The sequence below is a fragment of the Bufo bufo genome, chromosome 1 (genome assembly GCF_905171765.1).
Source record: "Bufo bufo chromosome 1, aBufBuf1.1, whole genome shotgun sequence".
Classification (NCBI taxonomy): Eukaryota; Metazoa; Chordata; class Amphibia; order Anura; family Bufonidae; genus Bufo; species Bufo bufo.
The window spans coordinates 685255631-685278282 of NC_053389.1; the positions used below are offsets into that span (position 1 = coordinate 685255631).

The following is a 22652-nucleotide window of genomic DNA, read 5'->3' on the forward strand; positions in this document are numbered from 1 at the left end:
ACGTTCTTTTATGTACGCTGAATGCATAATTTTTGGGACCTATAGACCATTGTCCTGCTGTAAAATTGATATCCAATGAACCTGTAATCTACCTCTAGCCACATACTTGTTCTTTATTGTATGCTGAATGCATAATTTTTGGAGCCTGTAGTACACTGGCCTACTGGAAAATTGATATCCAATGACCGTGTAATCTACCTCCAGCCACATACATACTTGTTCTTTAATGTACGCTGAATGCATAATTTTTGGAGCCTGTAGTACACTGGCCTACTGGAAAATTGATATCCAATGACCGTGTAATCTACCTCCAGCCACATACTTACTTGTTCTTTAATGTAAGCTGAATGCATAATTTTTGTGGCCTACAGTACACTGGCCTGCTGGAAAATTGATATCCAATGACCGTGTAATCTCCCTCTAGATACATAATTGTTCTTTTATGTACGCTGAATACATAATTTTTGGGGCCTATAGTCCACTGGCCTTCTGTGAAATTTATATCCAATGACCCTGTAATCTACCTCCAGCCACATACATACTTGTTCTTTTATGTACGCTGAATGCATAATTTTTGGGACCTGTAGTACACTGGCCTGCTGTAAAATTGATATCCAATGACCGTGTAATCTACCTCAAGCCACATACATACTTTTTATGTACGCTGAATGCATACATACTTTTATGTACGCTGAATGCATAATTTTTGGGACCTGTAGTCCACTGCCCTGCTGTAAAATTGATATCCAATGACCATGTAATCTACCTCCAGCCACATACTTACTTGTTCTTTTCTGTACGCTGAATGCATAATTTTTGGGGCCTGTAGTACACTGGCCTGCTGGAAAATGGATATCCAATGACCGTGTAATCTAGCTCCATCCACATACTTGTTCTTTTATGTACGCTGGATGCATAATATTTGGGGCCTGTAGTACACTGTCCTGCTGTAAAATCTTTATCCATTGACCGCATAATGTACCTCGAGCCACATAATCAGAATTTCTTACTTGTTCTTTTCTGTACAGTGAATAAATAATTGTTGCGGCCTCGGAGGAATTCAACACCAGTGACGACCACGTGTTATCGAAATTCAACTATTACCATCAGTTTTTTTTTTCAAGACTGGGGATTTCGTTAGCTATGTTTTTAATCCAATTTTATATTTTTTGTTATTTTAAACATATGTATTTGACCTGTATTTGTACTGGCCTGCAGTAAAATTGATATCCATTGACCGTGTAATATACCTCTGGCCACATAATCACTTGATCTTTTCTGTCTGGTGAATGCCTAATGTTTGGGGCCTGTAGTCCAGTGGCCTACAGTAAAAATCTTATCCATTGACCGCATAATGTAACTCGAGCCACATAGTCAGAATTTCTTTTATGTCAGATGAATGCCTAATTTTTAAGGCCTGTGCTCCCGTGGCCAAAAATAAAAGTCTTCTTGGCTCGAATGGGGCACATTATAGAGAATTTCCCTTTAAGACACATAAAAATGTCCCCTGTTTAAGATACATATTTTTTGTTGGAATTTTTGTCATTGATCCCCCTTTAGTATGTCACTGTCCATGTTGTGGGACTATTTGCACACTTCTACTAAGTATTTCATGGCTGCAAACATGAGCTGAAGGTTTTTCAGGTTCGCCTGCCATTAAAGTGAATAGGGCCCGCCGCGAACATTTGATCGCATTCGCGAACTGTCCCGGCCGATGTTTCTCCATCACTAGTCCAGACCTGCTCCAGATTTATCACAGGAGCTCAGGCTGGATGATAACTCTCTAACTTTGTACTAACTAATGGTTGGCTTAGTTTGAGACAGAATTTTATGCCAGAATAGTGGTGCAATTTTGGTACTCACTGTATATTAGATAGGGTTATTAGACCTGTAAATCAAAGGGGATGGTGGAGAGCACTGAGCACTGGGAGCATAGCATTAGTGGTGCTCAGAGAGCTATCCCTGCTCCTCAGAGATCAAAATGCCTAACTTGCATAAATATTAAAATGAATATATCGCTAATGCAGTTGATCCTATAGTCATAAGACAGATATCAATTTAATCAGCATGATCAACCCTATGCAATATGCTTGGTTTAATAAGATTGCTCATGCTGACAGAGGCTGTTTAATGGTAAGGCTATGTGCAGATAATTTCTCTAAATCTAGAAGTGCCAAATTGAGCCACATTTTGGCGCAAATTATGCCAGAATCTAGGTGTACAGATAATAGTAAATGTGGGCCACTGTATTTTCATATACTGTATCTTATATTTCCAACAGTCTAAAATTCATTCCATAGGCAGATGTTAGAAGGACTGCAAAAACTTTATTAGAGAACTATACAGTCGTGGCCAAAAGTTTTGAGAATGACACAAATATTAGTTTTCATAAAGTTTGCTGCTAAACTGCTTTTAGATCTTTGTTTCAGTTGTTTCTGTGATGTAGTGAAATATAATTGCACGCACTTCATACGTTTCAAAGGCTTTTAATCGACAATTACATGACATTTATGCAAAGAGTCAGTATTTGCAGTGTTGTCCCTTCTTTTTCAGGACCTCTGCAATTCGACTGGGCATGCTCTCAATCAACTTCTGGGCCAATTCCTGACTGATAGCAACCCATTCTTTCATAATCACTTCTTGGAGTTTGTCAGAATTAATGGGTTTTTGTTTGTCCACCCGCCTCTTGAGGATTGACCACAAGTTCTCAATGGGATTAAGATCTGGGGAGTTTCCAGGCCATGGACCCAAAATGTCAACGTTTTGGTCCCCGAGCCACTTAGTTATCACTTTTGCCTTATGGCACGGGGCTCCATCGTGCTGTAAAATGCATTGTTTTTCACCAAACTGTTGTTGGATTGTTGGAAGAAGTTGCTGTTGGAGGGTGTTTTGGTACCATTCTTTATTCATGGCTGTGTTTTTGGGCAAAATTGTGAGTGAGCCCACTCCCTTGGATGAGAAGCAACCCCACACATGAATGGTCTCAGGATGCTTTACTGTTGGCATGACACAGGACTGATAGTAGCGCTTACCTTTTCTTCTCTGGACAAGCCTTTTTCCAGATGCCCCAAACAATCGGAAAGAGGCTTCATCGGAGAATATGACTTTGCCCCAGTCCTCAGCAGTCCATTCACCATACTTTCTGCAGAAGATCAATCTGTCCCTGATGGGTTTTTTTTGGAGAGAAGTGGCTTATTTGCTGGCCTTCTTGACACCAGGCCATCTTCCAAAAGTCTTCGACTCACTGTGCGTGCAGATGCGCTCACACCTGCCTGCTGCCATTCCTGAGCAAGCTCTACACTGGTGGCACTCCGATCGCACAGCTGAATCCTCTTTAGGAGACGATCCTGGCGCTTGCTGGACTTTCATGGACGCCCTGAGGCTTCTTAACAAGAATTGAACCTCTTTCCTTGAAGTTCTTGATGATCCTATAAATTGTTGATTGAGGTGCAATCTTAGTAGCCACAATATCCTTGCCTGTGAAGCCATTTTTATGCAACGCAATGATGGCTGCACGCGTTTCTTTGCAGGTCACCATGGTTAACAATGGAAGAACAATGATTTCAAGCATCACCCTCCTTTTAACATGTCAAGTCTGCCATTTTAACCCAATCAGCCTGACATAATGATCTCCAGCCTTGTGCTCGTCAACATTCTCACCTGAGTTAACAAGACGATTACTGAAATGATCTCAGCAGGTCCTTTAATGACAGCAATGAAATGCAGTGGAAAGTTTTTTTTGGGATTAAGTTAATTTTCATGGCAAAGAAGGACTATGCAATTCATCTGATCACTCTTCATAACATTCTGGAGTATATGATAATTGCTATTATAAAAACTTAAGCAGCAACTTTTCCAATATTTATGTAATTCTCAAAACTTTTGGCCACGACTGTACATAATGACCCACATCTACTAACGTGATCGCTCTTGGATGTTGCACAAAAGGGCACCAAAAGTTGGTTCATTTCTGGCAAAAAAAAGGTCACATGAAGTTACTTTATGAAGCTAATGCTCTAAACCTATAATCCACTGTGATAAATTTTACTGTCTACGTTTACTATGCCAACATTTTGGACAGGTTTAGTAAAAATGCCCCAATACATTTTTAACCTTCTGACATCTACAAACCGGATTCCAAAAAAATTGGGACACTATACAAATCGTGAATAAAAACTGAATGCAATGATGTGGAGGTGCCAACTTCTAATATTTTATTCAGAATAAAACATAAATCACGGAACAAAAGTTTAAACTGAGAAAATGTACCATTTTAAGGGAAAAATATGTTGAAATCAGAATTTCATGGTGTCAACAAATCCCAAAAAAGTTGGGACAAGGCCATTTTCACCACTGTGTGGCATCTCCCCTTCTTCTTACAACACTCAACAGACGTCTGGGGACTGAGGAGACCAGTTTCTCAAGTTTAGAAATAGGAATGCTCTCCCATTCTTGTCTAATACAGGCCTCTAACAGTTCAATCGTCTTGGGCCTTCTTTGTTGCACCTTCCTCTTTATGATGCGCCAAATGTTCTCTATAGGTGAAAGATCTGGACTGCAGACTGGCCATTTCAGTACCCGGATCCTTCTCCTACGCAGCCATGATGTTGTGATTGATGCAGAATGTGGTCTGGCATTATCTTGTTGAAAAATGCAGGGTCTTCCCTGAAAGAGATGACGTCTGGATGGGAGCATATGTTGTTCTAGAACCTAAATATCTTTTTCTGCATTGATGGTGCCTTTCCAGACATGCAAGCTGCCCATGCCACACGCACTCATGCAACCCCATACCATCAGAGATGCAGGCTTCTGAACTGAGCGTTGATAACTTGGGTTGTCCTTGTCCTCTTTGGTCCGGATGACATGGCGTCCCAGATTTCCAAAAAGAACTTCGAATCGTGACTCGTCTGACCACAGAACAGTCTTCCATTTTGCCACACTCCATTTTAAATGATCCCTGGCCCAGTGAAAACGCCTGAGCTTGTGGATCTTGCTTAGAAATGGCTTCTTCTTTGCACTGTAGAGTTTCAGCTGGCAACGGCGGATGGCACGGTGGATTGTGTTCACTGACAATGGTTTCTGGAAGTATTCCTGAGCCCATTCTGTCCTTTCCTTTACAGTAGCATTCCTGTTTGTGGTGCAGTGTCGTTTAAGGGCCCGGAGATCACGGGCATCCAGTATGGTTTTACGGCCTTGACCCTTACGCACAGAGATTGTTCCAGATTCTCTGAATCTTCGGATGATGTTATGCACAGTTGATGATGATAGATGCAAAGTCTTCGCAATTTTTCGCTGGGTAACACCTTTCTGATATTGCTCCACTATCTTTCTGCGCAACATTGTGGGAATTGGTGATCCTCTACCAATCTTGGCTTCTGAGAGATACTGCCACTCTGAGAAGCTCTTTTTATACCCAATCATGTTGCCAATTGACCTAATTAGTGTTAATTGGTCTTCCAGCTCTTCGTTATGCTCAAATTTACTTTTTCCAGCCTCTTATTGCTACTTGTCCCAACTTTTTGGGGATTTGTTGACACCGTGAAATTTTGAATCAACGTATTTTTTCTTTAAAATGATACATTTACTCGGATTATACGTTTGATCTGTCATCTATGTTCTATTACAAATAAAATATTGACATTTGCCATCTCCACATCATTGCATTCAGTTTTTATTCACAATTTGTTTAGTGTCCCAACTTTTTTGGAATCCGGTTTGTACATTGGAGAAACACTTTAAGGAATCTGTTCTGAATATGGAAAATTACTGTTGTCAAATGCTAATGACATGAAGTGGTGTTAAATATAACGAAATGGATTAGGAAAAAGCTTACCAATTGTGAAGGACATTAGGGAAAGAAAAATGTAGCTACTGTCATAATAAAGTGGCTTTTTACAACATACAATGGGGAGAAATACGGCAGACAGATGAAGGATGCATATCAAAAACTATTTGTCTGCCCAAGCCCGGACAAGCCCACAGGGGAACAGGTGAACCCCTGGTTGGCTACCAGAACAAGGGTGGGCTCTAGTCCCTCACCCCTACACCAGTGGGCACAAGTGACAGTAGACTGACTGCACTACCTATACATAGGTAGCATCCCAACCAGCCTATGCGTCCAAATTTGCAGAGGCAAAATTTGTTAAGTCTGAAGTCTCGCAAGACTTTGGTGAAGAACTTTGGCCTTCATTTCTACAACTTTAAAAACATTTAAAAACAGTAATCTGAAGTCATCTTCAGTATAGAGGTACCAGTTGGTACCAAAGCCAAATTCGGATTAGTTTTTTATAATGTGAAGACCAAAGTTCTTCACCAAAGTCAAATTTCGGACTTAAACGTATTTTTCTCCGTGCAGCGCATACATTATAATGCTGTATGAAAACAGCATTAAAACAAAGTTGGAGAACAAATCGACTTTGGATCGATTATTATAAATGCAATAATTATTATAATAAGAGATCCATTATCAATCATCTTGTACCGTCTTGCCTGCCTATGTTTGAGCAGGTTATAATTGCATGTAGCTGTACAGTGGGCCCCCAGAATGAAATTTACTGGTGGGACCAAGGCACCCCAGTCCAGCTCTGTGTCTGCCCACTCTGTCCTAGATGGCAAATCTTGTAGATACAATATAACTCTGTAAGATTTTTTTTAACTGTTTCTAAGAACTGGTGACAGAAGATGATAGAAATTGACCACTGCAGTCACAACAGAACAATCACTATACCTCTAAGTATGGATACTGTACATGGTTGGTTATTTGCATATTTTTAATTTGCCCTGCATATTTGCAGACGGAGCTTTCACAACCAAAGAATGTTACTCATTACGACATGCATAGAGATGAGAGGGGTATAATAGTCTACAGGAGATGTAGAATTGACTTTTGCTAGTATTTATTCACAAAATATTTCCCTGAGAGCAGAATATAAAAACCTGACATGCTATTTACACGAGGATTTTTTTTACTTAAATACTTTCCATTTAAATCTTAAGATATCTGAAGATGTTTCACGAAAAAACGCAACTCACCAATCATAGCAAACAGATCAGAGTGATACTCTGATACATCCTTGTTGTTATTTTGACTAAGATGTGGACGCTTTAAGATCCAAGAAACTGTTAGTCCAAAATATGCCCCAAATGTGTGGATTGTCATGGAACCCCCAGCGTCAATGACCTGTGGTGAGATACAGATTGACAGATCAACTTTACATCTCATAAGGTATGAAAAGAATATACAGCCAAAGCTCTTAAAGGGGTTATCCCATCATAATGATCACTGTTAAGTCAGTTAATGATTTGACAGTGATCATTTTTGTAAATATACTTGATTAACAAATTCCCACCGTTTAAGAGAAAATTCATCCCCACTTACCTTATTGTTGTGACTCGGTCTCCCCTGGTTACGGCCACCGCTCTTCTCCAGAATCCCGATGGTCGCGCTTGCTCAGAAGACTCCTTCTTTTCTCCCGGCCGGGCTGCTCGCTGTCCTGAACGCGCACGCTGCCGCGCATGCGTGACGGTGACTTCTTCCCGGCCAGAATAGTACAGAGCTGCGAACGCGCACGCCGGCTCTGTACTATACTGGCCAGAAATAAGTCACATGGCGCATGCGCGGCAGCGTGCGCGTTCAGTCCAGGAGAAGACTTCAATCAAGATGAAGCCTGCCCCCAGCCAGAATCCAGGAAGTGAACGGCGCGGTGGCAGCAGGTAAGTATGAAAACGCGAAGTGGGATAACCCCTTTAAGGAATTTTGATTCTGGTCAGATTCGGCTGAATCAGATGTCCAATTCAGTTCAGGTCCCAATAAATTTGAAAGTGCTCTGCCTGCCTAGAAAAGTGTCTCCCTCTCTCTCTTTCTTTTTAAGAATTGCTCATCTCTACTACACAGTTATTATTTATTAGTACTGTATAATCATCAGGAAAAACATTTACATAAAGCTCTATCTCAGTGCCTAGGTGCTACCATTGTGAAGCCAAAAAGGAATGAGGCTGGGCACTCATGAAGTCTATGAAATGTTTTTCTGATTACAAAATAGGAAAAACTGACTAGTTCAGGACCATTGTAACCCCCGGTGTAAATGCTTGTTCATCGGGTAATTCGATTGTGCGTACATAAAAATCGCTGTTTGCCAGCAGCAGATCGTGCTTTGTAGACACAATCTGCTGCCGACAAACAAGGAGTCAGTATTGAGAGGAGCGATGGAATTAGCGATCACTGCTCCCCATACTGTGGAGGAGATCGCTGCATGTAAATGTAATGGTCTCCTCCACTGGCAAGCAGCAAAGTTTTGTTCCCAACAATCTGCTGCTCTGTCATCCCATGTAAAAGGACATTTAGGAGCAGCATATGTGCCAGCCCTTGAAGGAAGAGTTAGGCCCCTTTCAGATGAGCGAGTTTTCAGCGTGGGTGCAATGCTTGAATCCGGACACATTCCTTTAAATAGGTCTGTGTACATGAGCGTAGTTTTTCACGCATCACTTGTAGGTTGCGTGAAAAATCGCAGCATGTTCTATATTCTGCGTTTTTCACACAACGCTGGCCCCATAGAAGTGAATGGGGCTGCGTGAAAAATGCATCGCATCCGCAAGCAAGTGCGGATGTGATGTGTTTTTCACTGATGATTGCTAAGAGATGTTGTTTGTAAACATTAGGTTTTCTATCACGGGTGTGAAAAACGCATCAATGCGCATTTCACCCGCGCAATAAAAATTTAACAACTGAACTCGAATCGCAAACAAAACTGACTGAACTTGCTTGCAAAATGGTACGAGTTTTCCTGAATGCACCCTGAACGCATCCGGACCTAATCCGTATTGTTCGTGTGCAAGAGGCCTTACTGAATTATACAGAAAGTGTGGTTATTCTACAAGTCCTACACCTTGGCTACAGACTTCTCTGCATGTGAGCGGGATGTAATAAGCTTAACCCAAAAAACCACATACACCAAGGGTACCTCCACTACCATCAGGCAGGGGGACCCAAAATCTGAGTGTGCCCTGAGGGAAGAAATGCTGCACCCTCCTATTAAAGCACTGCCTAGGAAGCAGCGGAGTGAAGGCCGCCACCGTGACTACTCCCATTCTCTCCACCACCCTGATGCAATTGTAATGCTTTTTACTGTCAAAAGAGATACCAGCATGTGATGGTAGACTTGCGTTTTTGGTGTGTTTTTTTTACTGGTGTTTTTAGCTGTGTTTTTAAGCAAAAACAATGCCAGCTCCATGGAAGTCTAGGGGAAATATTAAATGCAGGAGAAACAGGTGGTTTTTTCACCATTCAAGTGAATTTTTGGCACACTTTCTTTTTTTGTTTTTTCATATCGCACTATGATGTTGGTCTGGCGTTTTTTTCCCCCTCATTGCCAGGTGTTTTTCTCTAATAAAATTTATAATTAATCAGACTCTAAAGTAGTTGATTTTAAAATTTTGTGCACAGGTTAAAATAGGAAAATCCCTTAAACAATATAACAATTAATAACTTAATAGACACAATAGACATGAGACAAAATTACTAAATAAATTAAGATAAAACATGCAATCCTGGTCCAAACGGTAGCCTGAATATGTGGGGCCCATGCATACGAACAATAGGAGGCAATGTTGGCATTCATAGAAATCAGTGTTCACATTATATGCATATTCATGTCCCTCGAAAATGTTGTGTCCACAATGTTTCTATAAATCATCAATTTTGTCTTATTTGCATCTAATACGGTTAGGCTACATGCACACGAGTGAAAAATGGACATGTGATTTTAAGACCAATGGTAGTCTATGGGGTTATTCACATGTCAGTTTTTTTGACTGTCAGTGAAAAACGGTCATCAAAAAAATAGAACATGCAACTGAATGGGTCCATGTTTTACGTCCGTTTCTCAGAAGGGCATCAGTGAAAAAAAGTCAGCTAAAAATGATGAGCAAAATTTTGCCAAGAAATTTTATTTGTTCCGAATTAATTTGTCACAAATCGCTATAAATCAGGTATAACCAGACCACTCTCGTACTGGAATAATAAAGGCTTCCATCTTATTGGTATTGAATTAAATTTACGGTTGATATAGGAATAAGTAATTGTAGGAATAAATAAATAAAACTGAGGCCGAATAGTCTTCCTGCACTCTCCGTACACTCCCCCTGCACTCTCCCTCTTCTATAAATATTCTTCTATTAATCGTTTTCAGCAACACTGTCCCTAGCACAAAACATGGATACCGGCCATGTGCTTTCCGTAATTTGCAGAGCGGAATGGCCAGCCCTATGATAAAAATGCCTATTCTTGACCACCAAAACTAACAAGAATAGGACATGTTCTGTCCTTTTTTGCAGGGCCGCAGAATGGAAGTACGGATGTGGACAGCACATGGTGTGCTGCCGCATCTTTTGCAGCCCCATTGAAATGAATAAGTCTGCATCCGTTTCACAAAATTGCGGAATGGATGCGGACACAAATATACGGTCGCCTGAATGAGCCCTTAGAGAATAAAGTCTTAATATTACTAAGAATAATTAATAGTGATATTCCATTTCCTGCTTCACAAGGTGTCAACCCAGGTCTGCGACTAAAAAGCAGTTTGATTATTTTCATCTAATTTCCATGTATTTGTGTGGTGAAAACAAATAAAATATTGAAAAAACTCCTAGACATCATGATTTGCCACAAAATGCAAAATTGTCTTCAAATTTATCAATTTTTTTTTATTTTTGGTATTTTTTTATATTATGGGTTTTAACCAAATTTAAAGTCCAAATTACTATTAATTAATTCAGATAAGTGCATTTAAGATATAAAATGCCCAAAAAACCTTAAAGGGGTTGTCTGAATTATGTTAAAAAAAAATATAGCATTGTAAATCTGATGGTCAGCAATATATACATAAGCTAAGCAAGTTTTAGGGGGAAAAATTATATTTCCTCATTTCCCTAGTTCTCTTTTTTGCCCCTTTGTTGTTATTTGCAGGTAAACAATCTCTGCCCCTCCCCCCTGCAAAGGGGGTGAATACCAGTGCTGCTCTGAGTGACATGTCTGACTACTGCGATACTCATCAGCATGCTGTATGTGTAAGCCTCAGCCCTGAGTCTGTGCTTCTAATGGTAGAAGGGGTTACTCTGTCCTGAAGAATCCAGTGGGAGGAAGACACAGGGCAGATAGCAGCAGCTCCGGTCAGTGCAGGGGGGCATGGCCAGCACTGTGACGTCTCTTGTACAGACACAGAGCTGCTCTCTCCTGCAGTCCACACTTGTGCATGAATCATCGTCAGGTTCTTGGTTCTAGGCTGTTCACACTTTTTCATCGTAGTTCGTGTTAGCTCCTCATTCTTCAACTGTTATGTTATGGCTCCGCGAAAGTGTATTAATTCACCAGACAGTTTTTCATCTGTGGTGAATATACAGTGTTGAAGCAACAGCAGAATATTACAGACTTTGTGAAAAAGTATACTTCGCATACTTTGGACAAAAAATTGGAGATCAAGATAAAGTTTGGGTGCCTCATAAAGTGTGCAAACGGTGTGTTGAGGACCTCTGAAACTGGTTCAAGGGTAAGAAAAAAATCTTTCAGTTATGGGATTCCTATGGTATGGCGAGAGCAAACGAATCATAGTGACGACTGTTACTTTTGTTAATGCGATGTGAAAGGGTTTAATTCCAAATGGAAGCATTCCATTGCATACCCCAATCTTCACTCAGCAATTCGTCCCATCCCCCATGGCACAGATATACCAGTACCCAAGCCCCCTGCTACCTTGGAAGAGATACCTAACTCCGATAAAGGTGAAGTCATACCTGAACCAGATGACGAATCAAGTTCTGACTTTGAAGATGATACAAGACCTTAATTGTTTTCTCAGGAGGAGATGAATGATTTGGTAAGAGACTTGAATCTTCCCAAAGATGCCGCTGAGTTACTCGGATCAAGGCTGAAAAGCAGGAATTTATTATTGCCAGGAGCGTCATCTTCGTGGTTCAGACATCGTGAAAAGGAGTTAGTTCCTTACTTCGCCCAGGAAGACAAGTTGGTTTATTGCATCGATGTCGAAGGTCTGATGGGTCAATTTAAAATCCAATATGATTCAGAGCAATGGCATCTTTTTATAGATTCTTCAAAAAGAAGTCTGAAAGCAGTTTTTTCCACAACGGTGGTTTTTACGCTTCCATACCTGTAGGTCATGCCGTACACTTGAAGGAAACCTACGAGAACTTGGAATTGGTTCTTCGTAAACTTAAATATGAAGACCATGGTTAGCAAGTGTGTGGGGACTTGAAGGTCTTGTGCATGCTGCTCGGGCAACAAGCTGGGTATACCAAATACCCTTGTTTTCTGTGTCTATGGGACAGTTGAGACCGACAAAATCACTGGATGAAAAAGAGTTGGCAGCTGAGGGTCGTCATCGAAAAAAATGTCCTTCGAAAAACTTTGGTACCTTTCCATAAAGTTCTTCTACCACCTCTCCACATAAAATTGGGATTGATGAAGCAATTCGTAAAATCACTTCCAAGGGATGGAGAATGCTTCAAATACTTTGTCACCAAGTTTCCAGGCTTGTCGGAGGCAAAATTTAAGGAAGGTGTGTTCGTCGGATCAGACATTAGAAGGCTTATAGTTGATCAAGAGTTTGTCAATACCATGACGGATCCTCAAAAAGATTGCATTTAAAGAAGTCGTAGAGAAATTTTTAGGCAATAACCAAGATCCTCACTACAAAAAGATCGTCGGACGAATGCTGAAAGATTTCAAGCTTTGGCTTGCCTGATGAGATTGAAAGTGCATTTCCTCCAGTCTCACCTTGACTACTTTCCTGAAAATGTGGGAGCTGTAAGTGAGGAACAAGGTAAACGATTCCACCAAGACATTAAAGAGATGGAAAGGAGATACCAGGGAAAATGGAGCATCACAATGATGGCAGACTACTGTTGGATGCTTCAGAGAGACATTCCAGATACTACTCACAAACGTAAATGCACCAAGAGGAGCCTCACAGGGAAGAAGAATCGAGTTTAGTATGTGTAGGTGAGCTCATTTCAGTTCAAATAAGGATTTTCATGAAAAAATTGTAATAAAACTTAAATTTTATAAGTCTATTTCAATTTATTTTGAGCTATTCCCTTATTTAACATAGTTAACTAAATTGTCAGGAAACGTGATGTCCTATAACAAAATGGAGGTGATTTTCAGATTCGTCGCACCAAAAAAACATAAAGATTGCGTGGAATAACCAAAACAGCTCTTGAAAAAAAAAAATTTGCAGACCTGTTTGTACAACTCCCATTCCTTAGAAAAATATTAAAATCACATCTGCATCACTAAGTAACATAACAAGTTTAACAATGGGCGCATCATTCCTCCACCTAAATGACAGTTTACCTATAATTACTTTTAGGGAGTGAGTCATACTGTACTGCAATGACCTCAAGTCAACAGCCAAACCCTCATTCACACATCAGTGTTTCACGGATGTGTGCTGCATGTGTTCTCCACGGACAGCAAACGTCCCCATTCATTTTAATGTGTGTATTCAGACATCAGTGTTTTAGCACTGTCAGTGGGTCCGTGTTTTTAGCACGGATGCATGCTCTATTTTGTCCGTGTTCACGGATCCATCACGATTCACACCCATTATAGTCTATGGGTCAGTAAAAGCTGTGGATGCAACACAGAGGCCATCCATGTTGCATCCGTGTTTCACATTTCATTAGGAAGAGATGCTATGAATTATTTTTTTCAGCTGTGCAGGGTCAGTGAAACACGGATGGCACGCTGACCGTAAGAAATGGACACACGGACCAAACACTGATCCTTCAAGGATGACTCCATGGATGCATCACTGACCACCTTCTCATGGATTTGAGCATGGACATTTGAATGATGCTTAAAACCATAATAATGTAAACTGGCCCACCTTGCTGGCTAATGTATAAGGGTGCTTTCACAAATAAGTTTTTGCAGGCATTCTTCTGCACTTTTGTGTTACTTACTAGTTTTGTTTTTTGCACCTGCATTTTTGGTGCATTTTTTTTTTTAAACACCAGCTCCAGATTTTATGTGTTTATTTTCTTTCTACTGGCGTTTTTTGTTCATTTGGTGGTGTTTCTTGTCTTTATGGCTTCTTTCAAAAACACAGCATGCTGCAGCTCTTGGTGTTTTTTCAAGCTTTCTGACATCAACTTCTCTATAGGAGAAAGATAGCATGAAGAAAATGCTAGTAGGCAAATACACTGGGGCACATTTATTAAGACGCCAGTCTTAATAAAGCCCTAAGCTAGCGGTGGATCCGCGGCAGTTATTTAGAGACGCCTACCGGCCCGTCCCCTTCCCCAACGTGCCACGCCCACAATTTTAGACCTGGCCTGAGCGGGGAGAAGTCGCAGATTGTGCCTGAAAAAACACCTAATTTAGGCGCATTTCCAATTGATAAATGATCCCCACTCAAAAAAAGGAAGAGCAACTTCATCTGTGTAAGGAGCTAATGCAGATTTCATTGTGAATTATGATTTCCCATTGTAATCTATGAAGAAGTTGAGTTTACACAATCCACAACATTTCATATTTTCCACAGCAGAACACAGACACATCGGGGGTCATTTATTAAATACGCCTAAATTATGGCAGCGCAATAGACGCTAGGAAGCGGTCTTACATTTAGAACTGACGCTTGAAGTGCCGAAGTTATGGACAGGCCTTTACCTCTTCATAACTTCAGTGGATCCTCCGCCAGCTATGGGGCTTTGTTAAGATCCGCGTCTGAAACACCTGTCTTAATAAATGTACTCCATGGAGTTTTAGAGTGGACAAATCTAAACTCCATAGGAAAATTAGTTATACACAGTTTTCCACAAATGCATTCCACCATCTGTGTAGGGACCCTAAAGCTTCATTTAATCTGTGAGGCCTCATTCACACATCTATGTGATGACACCCATGACAAGATGGTCAGTGGTTCTTACTTGAAGATGTTCATGAAAGATCTGTGCTTTGTCTGTGTGTCCATTTTTTGCCATATGTCACCTGTATTCCACGGACCCTGTTCAGCTGAAAATTAGTGTCCAGGGCATCTCCTACCAATGGTCTGTGAAAACCACAGACCAAACACAGATCGTGTCCATGATCACTGACCCATAGACTATAATGTCTGAGTAGGGTTAAGCGAACACCTGGAAGTTCAGGTTCGCCGTGTTCGGCCAAACTTCACCGCAAAGTTCGGGTTCGGGACCCGAACTTGACCCCGATCCGGAACCCCATTGAAGTCAATGGGGACCGAACTTTGGGGCACTTAAAATGGCTCTAAAAAAGTCCTAGAAAGGGCTAGGGGGTTGCAAAGGGAAGCAAAATAGGGGTAAGATTAGGACAATTGCCCTGCAAACAAAAGGTGGATAGGGAAATAAATTAAAATAACATAGAATTTTTAAAAAAAGTAAAAAATAATGATCTTGAACTAGGAGGCGGAGGTCAAAGTGGAGTAGGAGGTTGAGGAGGCGGTGGACATGATGGTGTAAGTGGAAGCGGTGGAGGAGGAGGAGGAGGAGGTAGCCAACACTATTTTAGTATTTTTTAAATTTATTTATTTATAAATTTGAGAAGACCCCAAAACATAGGGAAATATAAAAAAAAAAAAAAAAACAAGTGCGCTGGAGTATAACAATGGCTGGGTGAAGGCGGTATACTTGTCTATTCTGCACAAGTTACGGACAAGTCCTGTGGGATCCATTCCTGGTTCATTTTAATGAATGGGAGCTTGTCCACATTGGCTGTGGACAGGCGGCTGCGCTTGTCTGTGATCACCCCCCCTGCCGTGCTGAACACACGTTCGGACTATACACTGGCCTCAGGGCAGGCCAGCACCTCCAAGGCGTAAAGGGCAAGCTCAGGCTGTTTGCCCAATTTGGAGACCCAGAAGTTGAATGGGGCATACTCATCAGTCAGTACGTGTCGGCGTGTGCACACATACTATTCCACCATGTTGCTGAAATGCTGCCTCCTGCTAAGAGCTGGTGGTGCTTGTTGTTGTGGCGTGCGGAAAAAGCTTTTCCACATTTTGGCCATGCTAACCCTCCCTTCTGAAGTGCTGGCGGTGCCCCTGCTGCGTTGGCGACTTCTTCCTCCTCCTCTGCCTTCGCCTTGTGTTTCCACTGAGCCCCTGGTATCAGGTGGGAATGCCATCAGCAGCGTGTCTACCAGCGTGCGCTTGTACTCGCGCATCTTCCGATCACGCTCCAGTGACGGAATTAAGGACAGCACGTTGTCCTTGTAGCGGGGATCCAGTAGGGTGGCCACCTAGCAATCAGCAATGGTTAGAATATGGGCAACTCGGCGGTCCTTGCGCAAGCACTACAGCATGTAGTTGCTCATGTGTGCCAGGCTGCCCAATGGCAACGACATGCTGTCCTCTGTGGGAGGTGTATCATCTGTGTCCTCTGTATCCCCCCAGCCACGCTCCAGTGATGCCCATGAGTTGCTTTGGGTGCCACCCTGCCGTGAACATGGTTCCTCCTCTTCCTCATCATCCTCCAGTGGCTGGACAATTGTGTACCTGGACTCTGTTGGAGCAGGAACCCACCCTCCGAGCCACTTGTGAATGACTGACCTGATAACCATGGAAATCATCCCTCTTCCTCCTGTGCCACATCCTCTTCCATTATCGCCCAAAGCGATTTTTCAAGGAGACATAGAAGTGGGATAGTAACGCTGATACCGGCGTCATCGGAACTGGCCATGTTGGTGGAGTACTCAAAACAGCACAACATGGCACACATGTCTCGCATGGAGGCCCACTCATGGGTGGTGAAGTGGTGCTGTTCTACAGGGCGACTCATCCGTGCGTGCTGCAGCTGAAACTCCACTATTACCTGCTTCTGCTCGCACAGTCTCTCCTGCATGCGCAAGGTGGAGTTCCACTTTGTGGGCACGTCGCATATGAGGCGGTGAGCGGGAAGGCCGAAGTTACGCTGCAGCGCAGGCAGGCGAGCAGCAGCAGGGTGTGAACGCCAAAAGCGCGCACAGACGGACCACACTTTCTGCAGCAGCTCTGACATATCGGGGTAATTTTTCAGGAACCTCTGCACCAGTCAAAAAGAAACATCCTGCAATATTCGGTGGCGGAAGGACATGCGCCAAACTGCTATCCGCCTCAGGCCCAGCCGCCACTGCATTTACCCAGTGTGCAGTTAGGGAGATATAATATCCCTGTCCGTGCTTACTGGTCCACATATCAATGGCTATGTGGACCTTGCCACAGATGGCATTGCGCAGAGCACACCTAATTTTGTCCGCCACTTGTTTTGCAGGGGGGGATGGGTACTACGTACTGTGGGATAGCCACCGCCATACGTTTTTTTTTAAGTATTCGTCTCCACCAGACGGAATGACAGCATTTTTAAAGGCCAGGAATTTTGAAATTCTGGCATTCAGGGCCAGGGATCGCAGGTGGGTAGTGGGGTACTTCCTCTTTCTCTCCAGTGTTTGGGAGATGATAGCTGAACGCTTCCATGGGACATTGTGGAGATGCTTGGTGACGGACGTTGTGGAGTTGCTGCCACACCCTCTGTTTGTGGGGTGTCAGGTGCCACTGTCACTCCAGAGGGGGAGGAAGAGGATGAGACTGCAGCAGAAGAGCAACCAGGAGGAGACTGAGATCTTTCGTGGTTTTTGAGGTGTTTACTCTACTGCAGCTCGTGCTTTGCATTCAGATGCCTGGTCATGCAGGTGGTGCTCAGGTTTACAACATTTATGCCTCGCTTCAGGCTCTGATTGCACAGCGTGCAAACCACTCGCATTTTGTCGTCGGCACATTGTCTGAAGAACTGCCACGCCAGGGAACTCCTTGGAGCTGGCTTTGGTCTTCTCAGTCCCTGGGTCCAGTGGGCACAGGGCCGGCGCTACCATAGAGGCAAGGGGGGCAATTGCCCCCGGGCCCCCGACTCCTTAGGGGCCCCCAGCGCCGGCCCGGCCGCAACTACTATTATATCTATAATTCTATTGTGTGCCTGTGTGGCGCCGTGCCGCAGTAATGTAATTAAAACTGGGCTGGAGTCTGGAGTGGAGGGTTCCCCCGCCGGACGCCGGCGGCTGCTGTGGCTGCGCTGCTTGTCTCTTTAAGAGATCCGAGACTGGAGCAGCGGCATGCACAGCACAGGCAAGGCAGGCACGTCTAGCGTCTGGCTGACGTATGTTATGTTGCCACAGGCTCCGCCCCCCCCTGCCCAGAGCAGAGAACTTGTATTGAAGGAGAAGCAAAGCAGTGGCGTACCTACCATAGGCAGACCACGCAGCTGCTATGGGGCCCGTGAGGAAGGGGGGCCCCCAGTGGAGGAGAGTCCCCCCCATCTATCTTCCTAACTTTCTCCCGTCTAATAGCCCCGCCTCCTAGCTCCGCCTCCCGCCTGATTCCTCTGGATTGCCACAAGCCCACCAGTAATGAAGTGACGACTTGTAGGTGAGGACTGTGCAGAGGTGTATGTGTGGAGGGAGGGGGGGGTCACTCAGCTTTCCCAGGCTATTCCTCTGCACATATGCCATTCAGAACAGGAGGAAAGCTGGGTGCTATTATGTAATGTGACTCAGCTTTCCTGATGTCCTGTATGGCACAAGTGCAGAGGTAGGAGAAGATATGAGGGGAGGTGGGAGTTGTGTTAGGCTACTTTCACACCTGCGTTCGGGGTTCCGCTTGTGAGCTCCGTTTGAAGGGTCTCACAAGCGGCCCCGAACGCATCCGTACGGCCCCAATGCATTCTGAGTGGACGCGGATCCGCTGAGAATGCATCCGTCTGCCAGCGTTCGGGTGTCCGCCTAGCCGTGCGGAGGCAAACGGATCCGTCCTGACTTACAATGTAAGTCAATGGGGACGGATCCGTTTGAAGATGACACAATATAGCTCAATTTCAAACAGATCCGTCCCCCATTGACTTTCAATGTAAAGTCTGGACGGATCCGTCTGACTAACTTTCGCACTTAGATTTTTTTCTGAAATACAATGCAGACGGATCCGTTCTGTACGGATCCCATCGTCTGCATTATAGGAGCGGATCCGTCTGGGCAGACATCAGACGGACCCGCTCTGAACGCTAGTGTGAAAGTAGCCCTTATACTCAGCTTTCTCAGACTATTCTCATGTCTCTCCACATGTGCCATGCAGGACAGCAGAAAAGCTGGGTGCTATTACATCATGTAATGTCACTCAGATTTCCTGCTATCCTGCAAGGCATAAATGCAGATAATAAGAACATGAAAAGGCAGAGGGGAGGGGGTCACCCAGCTTTCCCAGAGACTCCTGTCTCTGCACATGTGTCATGCAGGATAGCAAGTAGAGATGAGCGAACTTCTGTTTTAAGTTCGGCGTCTAAAGTTCGGCTTCCGGTTAGCGGAGGATCCAGATATGGATTCCGAATTCCGTTGTGGTCCGTGGTAGCGGAATCAATAATGCTGCCACTTCACCACTCTGTGGTCTCCTAATGCTGCTGCCACATTCCCACTATGTCACTGGGCCACTCTGTGGTCTCCTCATGCCTCTTTCACCTCCCCACTCTGTCATTGGGCCACTCTGTGGACTTCTCATGCTGTTCCCACCCTTCCCAGTCTATGACTGGGCCACTATTTTGCCATTTTGGCCTGGTTGACATCATCATGTATTTGATCCTTCTGATCTGTCAAAATGAGATGCACAACGGATTCTGTCTAGGTAGCAGCTGTAAGGCCTGTATAACATGGTCCTTATTTTGCATCAGAATAGGCTTATGATTTGGTAGCCAAAAGCAAGAGTGGGTACAAAACACAGAAGACATGCAAATATTCCATTTAAGTGTTGTGGCAAAACCAACCTCGCCACTGGGTGGTGGAGAAGCCTGGTTGCCAGCCTCTTGCCCCAGGATTATGGGCCCTTTCATCAGCCCATGCTAAACTAAAACCCCATGGCGATTTGACTGTGTTTGTGGCATCTGAGCGCTGTTTGGATATTTTGAGCGCTCAGATCCAAGCCATCTGGGGATATGTTAAATGTCTATGTTACTGTAATGGTTGGGACATTGTATATTTAAATAGTGATGTCTGTCCTATTGTCCCCACGTGTGTATTGGCAATTTCCCTTTGTCCTGAGAGATAATTGAATTACTCCTCGGTATTCTCCTGCCTGTGATAATTACATCAACCCATTGTGTAAGGTAATTGTATCACAGGCAGAGGGGAGGATTTTGTGTGGGAGTGTTTTACTATATTGTACGTGTTTATTGGTTGTTTTTACAAAACCCTGTGGGTGGTACTAGTGTGTAACAATGTTATATAAGATCAATAAACACACAGCTCTGGGTGTCCACTGCTTGACCCTCAACACGGAGCCTCGTCTCGTTCTTGGGGGGATTCACTGTATGCTGTTAGAGACTGATTGCTAGGAGTGTAAGCCGCTTGGGTGCGTTTCCTGTTCGTCTGCTAGCAGCTATTCGTGAGGTTCCGTTCGGAGTTTGGAGCATACCCTTGCATGCCGTTACACGTGTCATCTTTGTTTTGGATCCACTCCTGTTTTTATTTGGCATTAGCAATACTGATGGATTACTGACCAAATGCTGACCAAGTGAAGGTGGATGCTCAACTGACAGGATCTTTTGTTTGTGGGTTATTGTTCTGATGGATCAGAGGAAGGGCAAAATAATCAGTGATGTCAACACAAACTTACTGCTGACACCCTTTCCACTCTGTATGTGTGTGTGGGGGGGGCTCTACTTGTATAAGCGTTTAATAGAACAGGTTCTGTAGAAATCTATGTGGAATCGGCTGAAGATGGTGTAAAAGGAGTGCGCTTTTTCTTGAAGATAATATAGACCTATAAGGCTGAGTTCACACTTGAGTTATTTGGTCAGTTTTGGACCAGTAACTGCCCAAATAAGTGAAGTGTGCAATGATTCTAAGAGCGGCGCCTGTCATGTGCATGTCATACGGACTGACCGTATTATTTCACTACCAAAGCAGACTCCCTATGCGTGTTACTGCACGGCACAGTGTTCTACAACACTATACAGTCTCTCTGCAGCCAGGAAATAGCTGAAACCTGGACATACCTCCTTTTTCAAACCGGGAGCCCCCCCCCCCCCCCGACTTGAGCTTTGGAGCAGTTCATGCTCAGATGCTCTCCTTTGCCCTGCGCTAAAGGGCAAAGGCATTTTTGGGAGATCCGGTGACGTACCGGGGCTCTCCGTGGAGCTGCCAGGAAGCCCAGTGACATCACCGGCACTGATGGGCGGGATTTAGCGCTGCCCTAGCCAGTAAAACGGCGAGGGCAGTGCAAAAGCCCGCCAATCAGAGCTGGTGACGTCACCAAACACACTGCCGGGTGGAAGTTTCCGCCCCCGTCAGTTTGTTGTTGGAAATAAAAGAGACTTTGCCCTGTGCGATCTAGCCTCAGGGGGGCTGCCTGGGTGAAAATAAGGGTATGTCCGGGTTCAGCTCTGAATCTGGACAACCCCTTTAATGTGATTTGCCACTAACAAATTCGGATCAAATCTTTTCGGAAAATTTGGCGAACTGACCGAATTGAATTTTTGAGAAATTTGTTCATCTCTAGACCCTTTCACACAAGCAAGTTTTCTGTGCGGGTGAAATGCATGAAATGAACATATAGGACCCGCACTGAATCCTAACCTGTTCATTGCAATGGGTCTTTGCAATGAGTGGTTTTTCACGCATTATTTTTGCTTTGCGTTGTTCACGCAGCCCTGGCCCCATAGAAGTGAATGGGGCTTCAGTGAAAAACACTTTGCATCCAGATGTAACCTGGATTCAAACCGGATGCAATGTGTTTTTTACTGATGGTTGCTAGGAGATGTTTGTAATTCTTCAGGTTTTTTTCACATGCATGAAAATGCATGAAAACTGATTGCACCCGCACGGAAAAAGCTGAAACACTGAACGCAATTGCAGACAAAACTGACTGAACTTGCTTGCGAAATCATGCAAGTTTCACTAAACAAAACCAGAAACGCTCCGCAGCACTCATAAGGCCTCTTGCACACGACCGTATGGCATTTTCAGTATTTGCGGTTCGCAAAAAAACGGATCCGCTAAAAATATGGATGACGTCTGTGTGCTTTCCGTTTTTTGGAAACAGAACAGAACAGCTGGCCCCCGATAGAACAGTACCATCCTTGTCCGTTATGCGGACAATAATAGGACATGTTCTATCTTTGAACAGAACGGAAAAATGGAAATACGGAAACGGAAGACATACAGAGTACCTTCTGTTTTTTTTTTTGCGGATCCATTGAAATTAATAGTTCCGTATACGGTCCGTATACAGAATGCAAAAAACGGAAACGGGAAAAAAAAGTTTGTGTGCAAGAGGCCTAAGGCTAATTTCATGAGTGATGGTTCCTGCTGGATGCAGTCCATTTTTACAATGTACTGTACAGGTTCCAGACTGAACATAACCCATTCATTTCAATGGGTATATGTACATGAACATTGGTTTTCGCTGACCATCTGTCCATTTAGGAAAAATCACAGCATGTTCTGTCTTCATCAAGTTTTCACACAGGTCTGGTCCCTTCAAGTCAGTGAAAAAAAACTGGCAGAACATGGACGACATTGGTGAGCGGTTCGTTTTTCACTCATGCTTAGGGCTCGTTCACACGACCGTTGGTGTCCCGTTCCCGTATTGCGGACCGCATTTGCG

General features: G+C 43.6%; 1 protein-coding gene across 2 annotated transcripts in view; it reads right to left on the reverse strand.

Annotated features, from left to right (window-relative positions):
- The window catches only part of RHCG (Rh family C glycoprotein), a 236359-nt gene that overhangs the window by 36422 nt on the left and 177285 nt on the right, over nucleotides 1-22652 (reverse strand). For both annotated transcript variants that reach the window (XM_040414158.1, XM_040414157.1), the window contains exon 4: nucleotides 7033-7180. In XM_040414158.1, the coding sequence (XP_040270092.1) occupies nucleotides 7033-7180 (148 nt within the window). The remainder of the gene's footprint in view (nucleotides 1-7032; nucleotides 7181-22652) is intronic.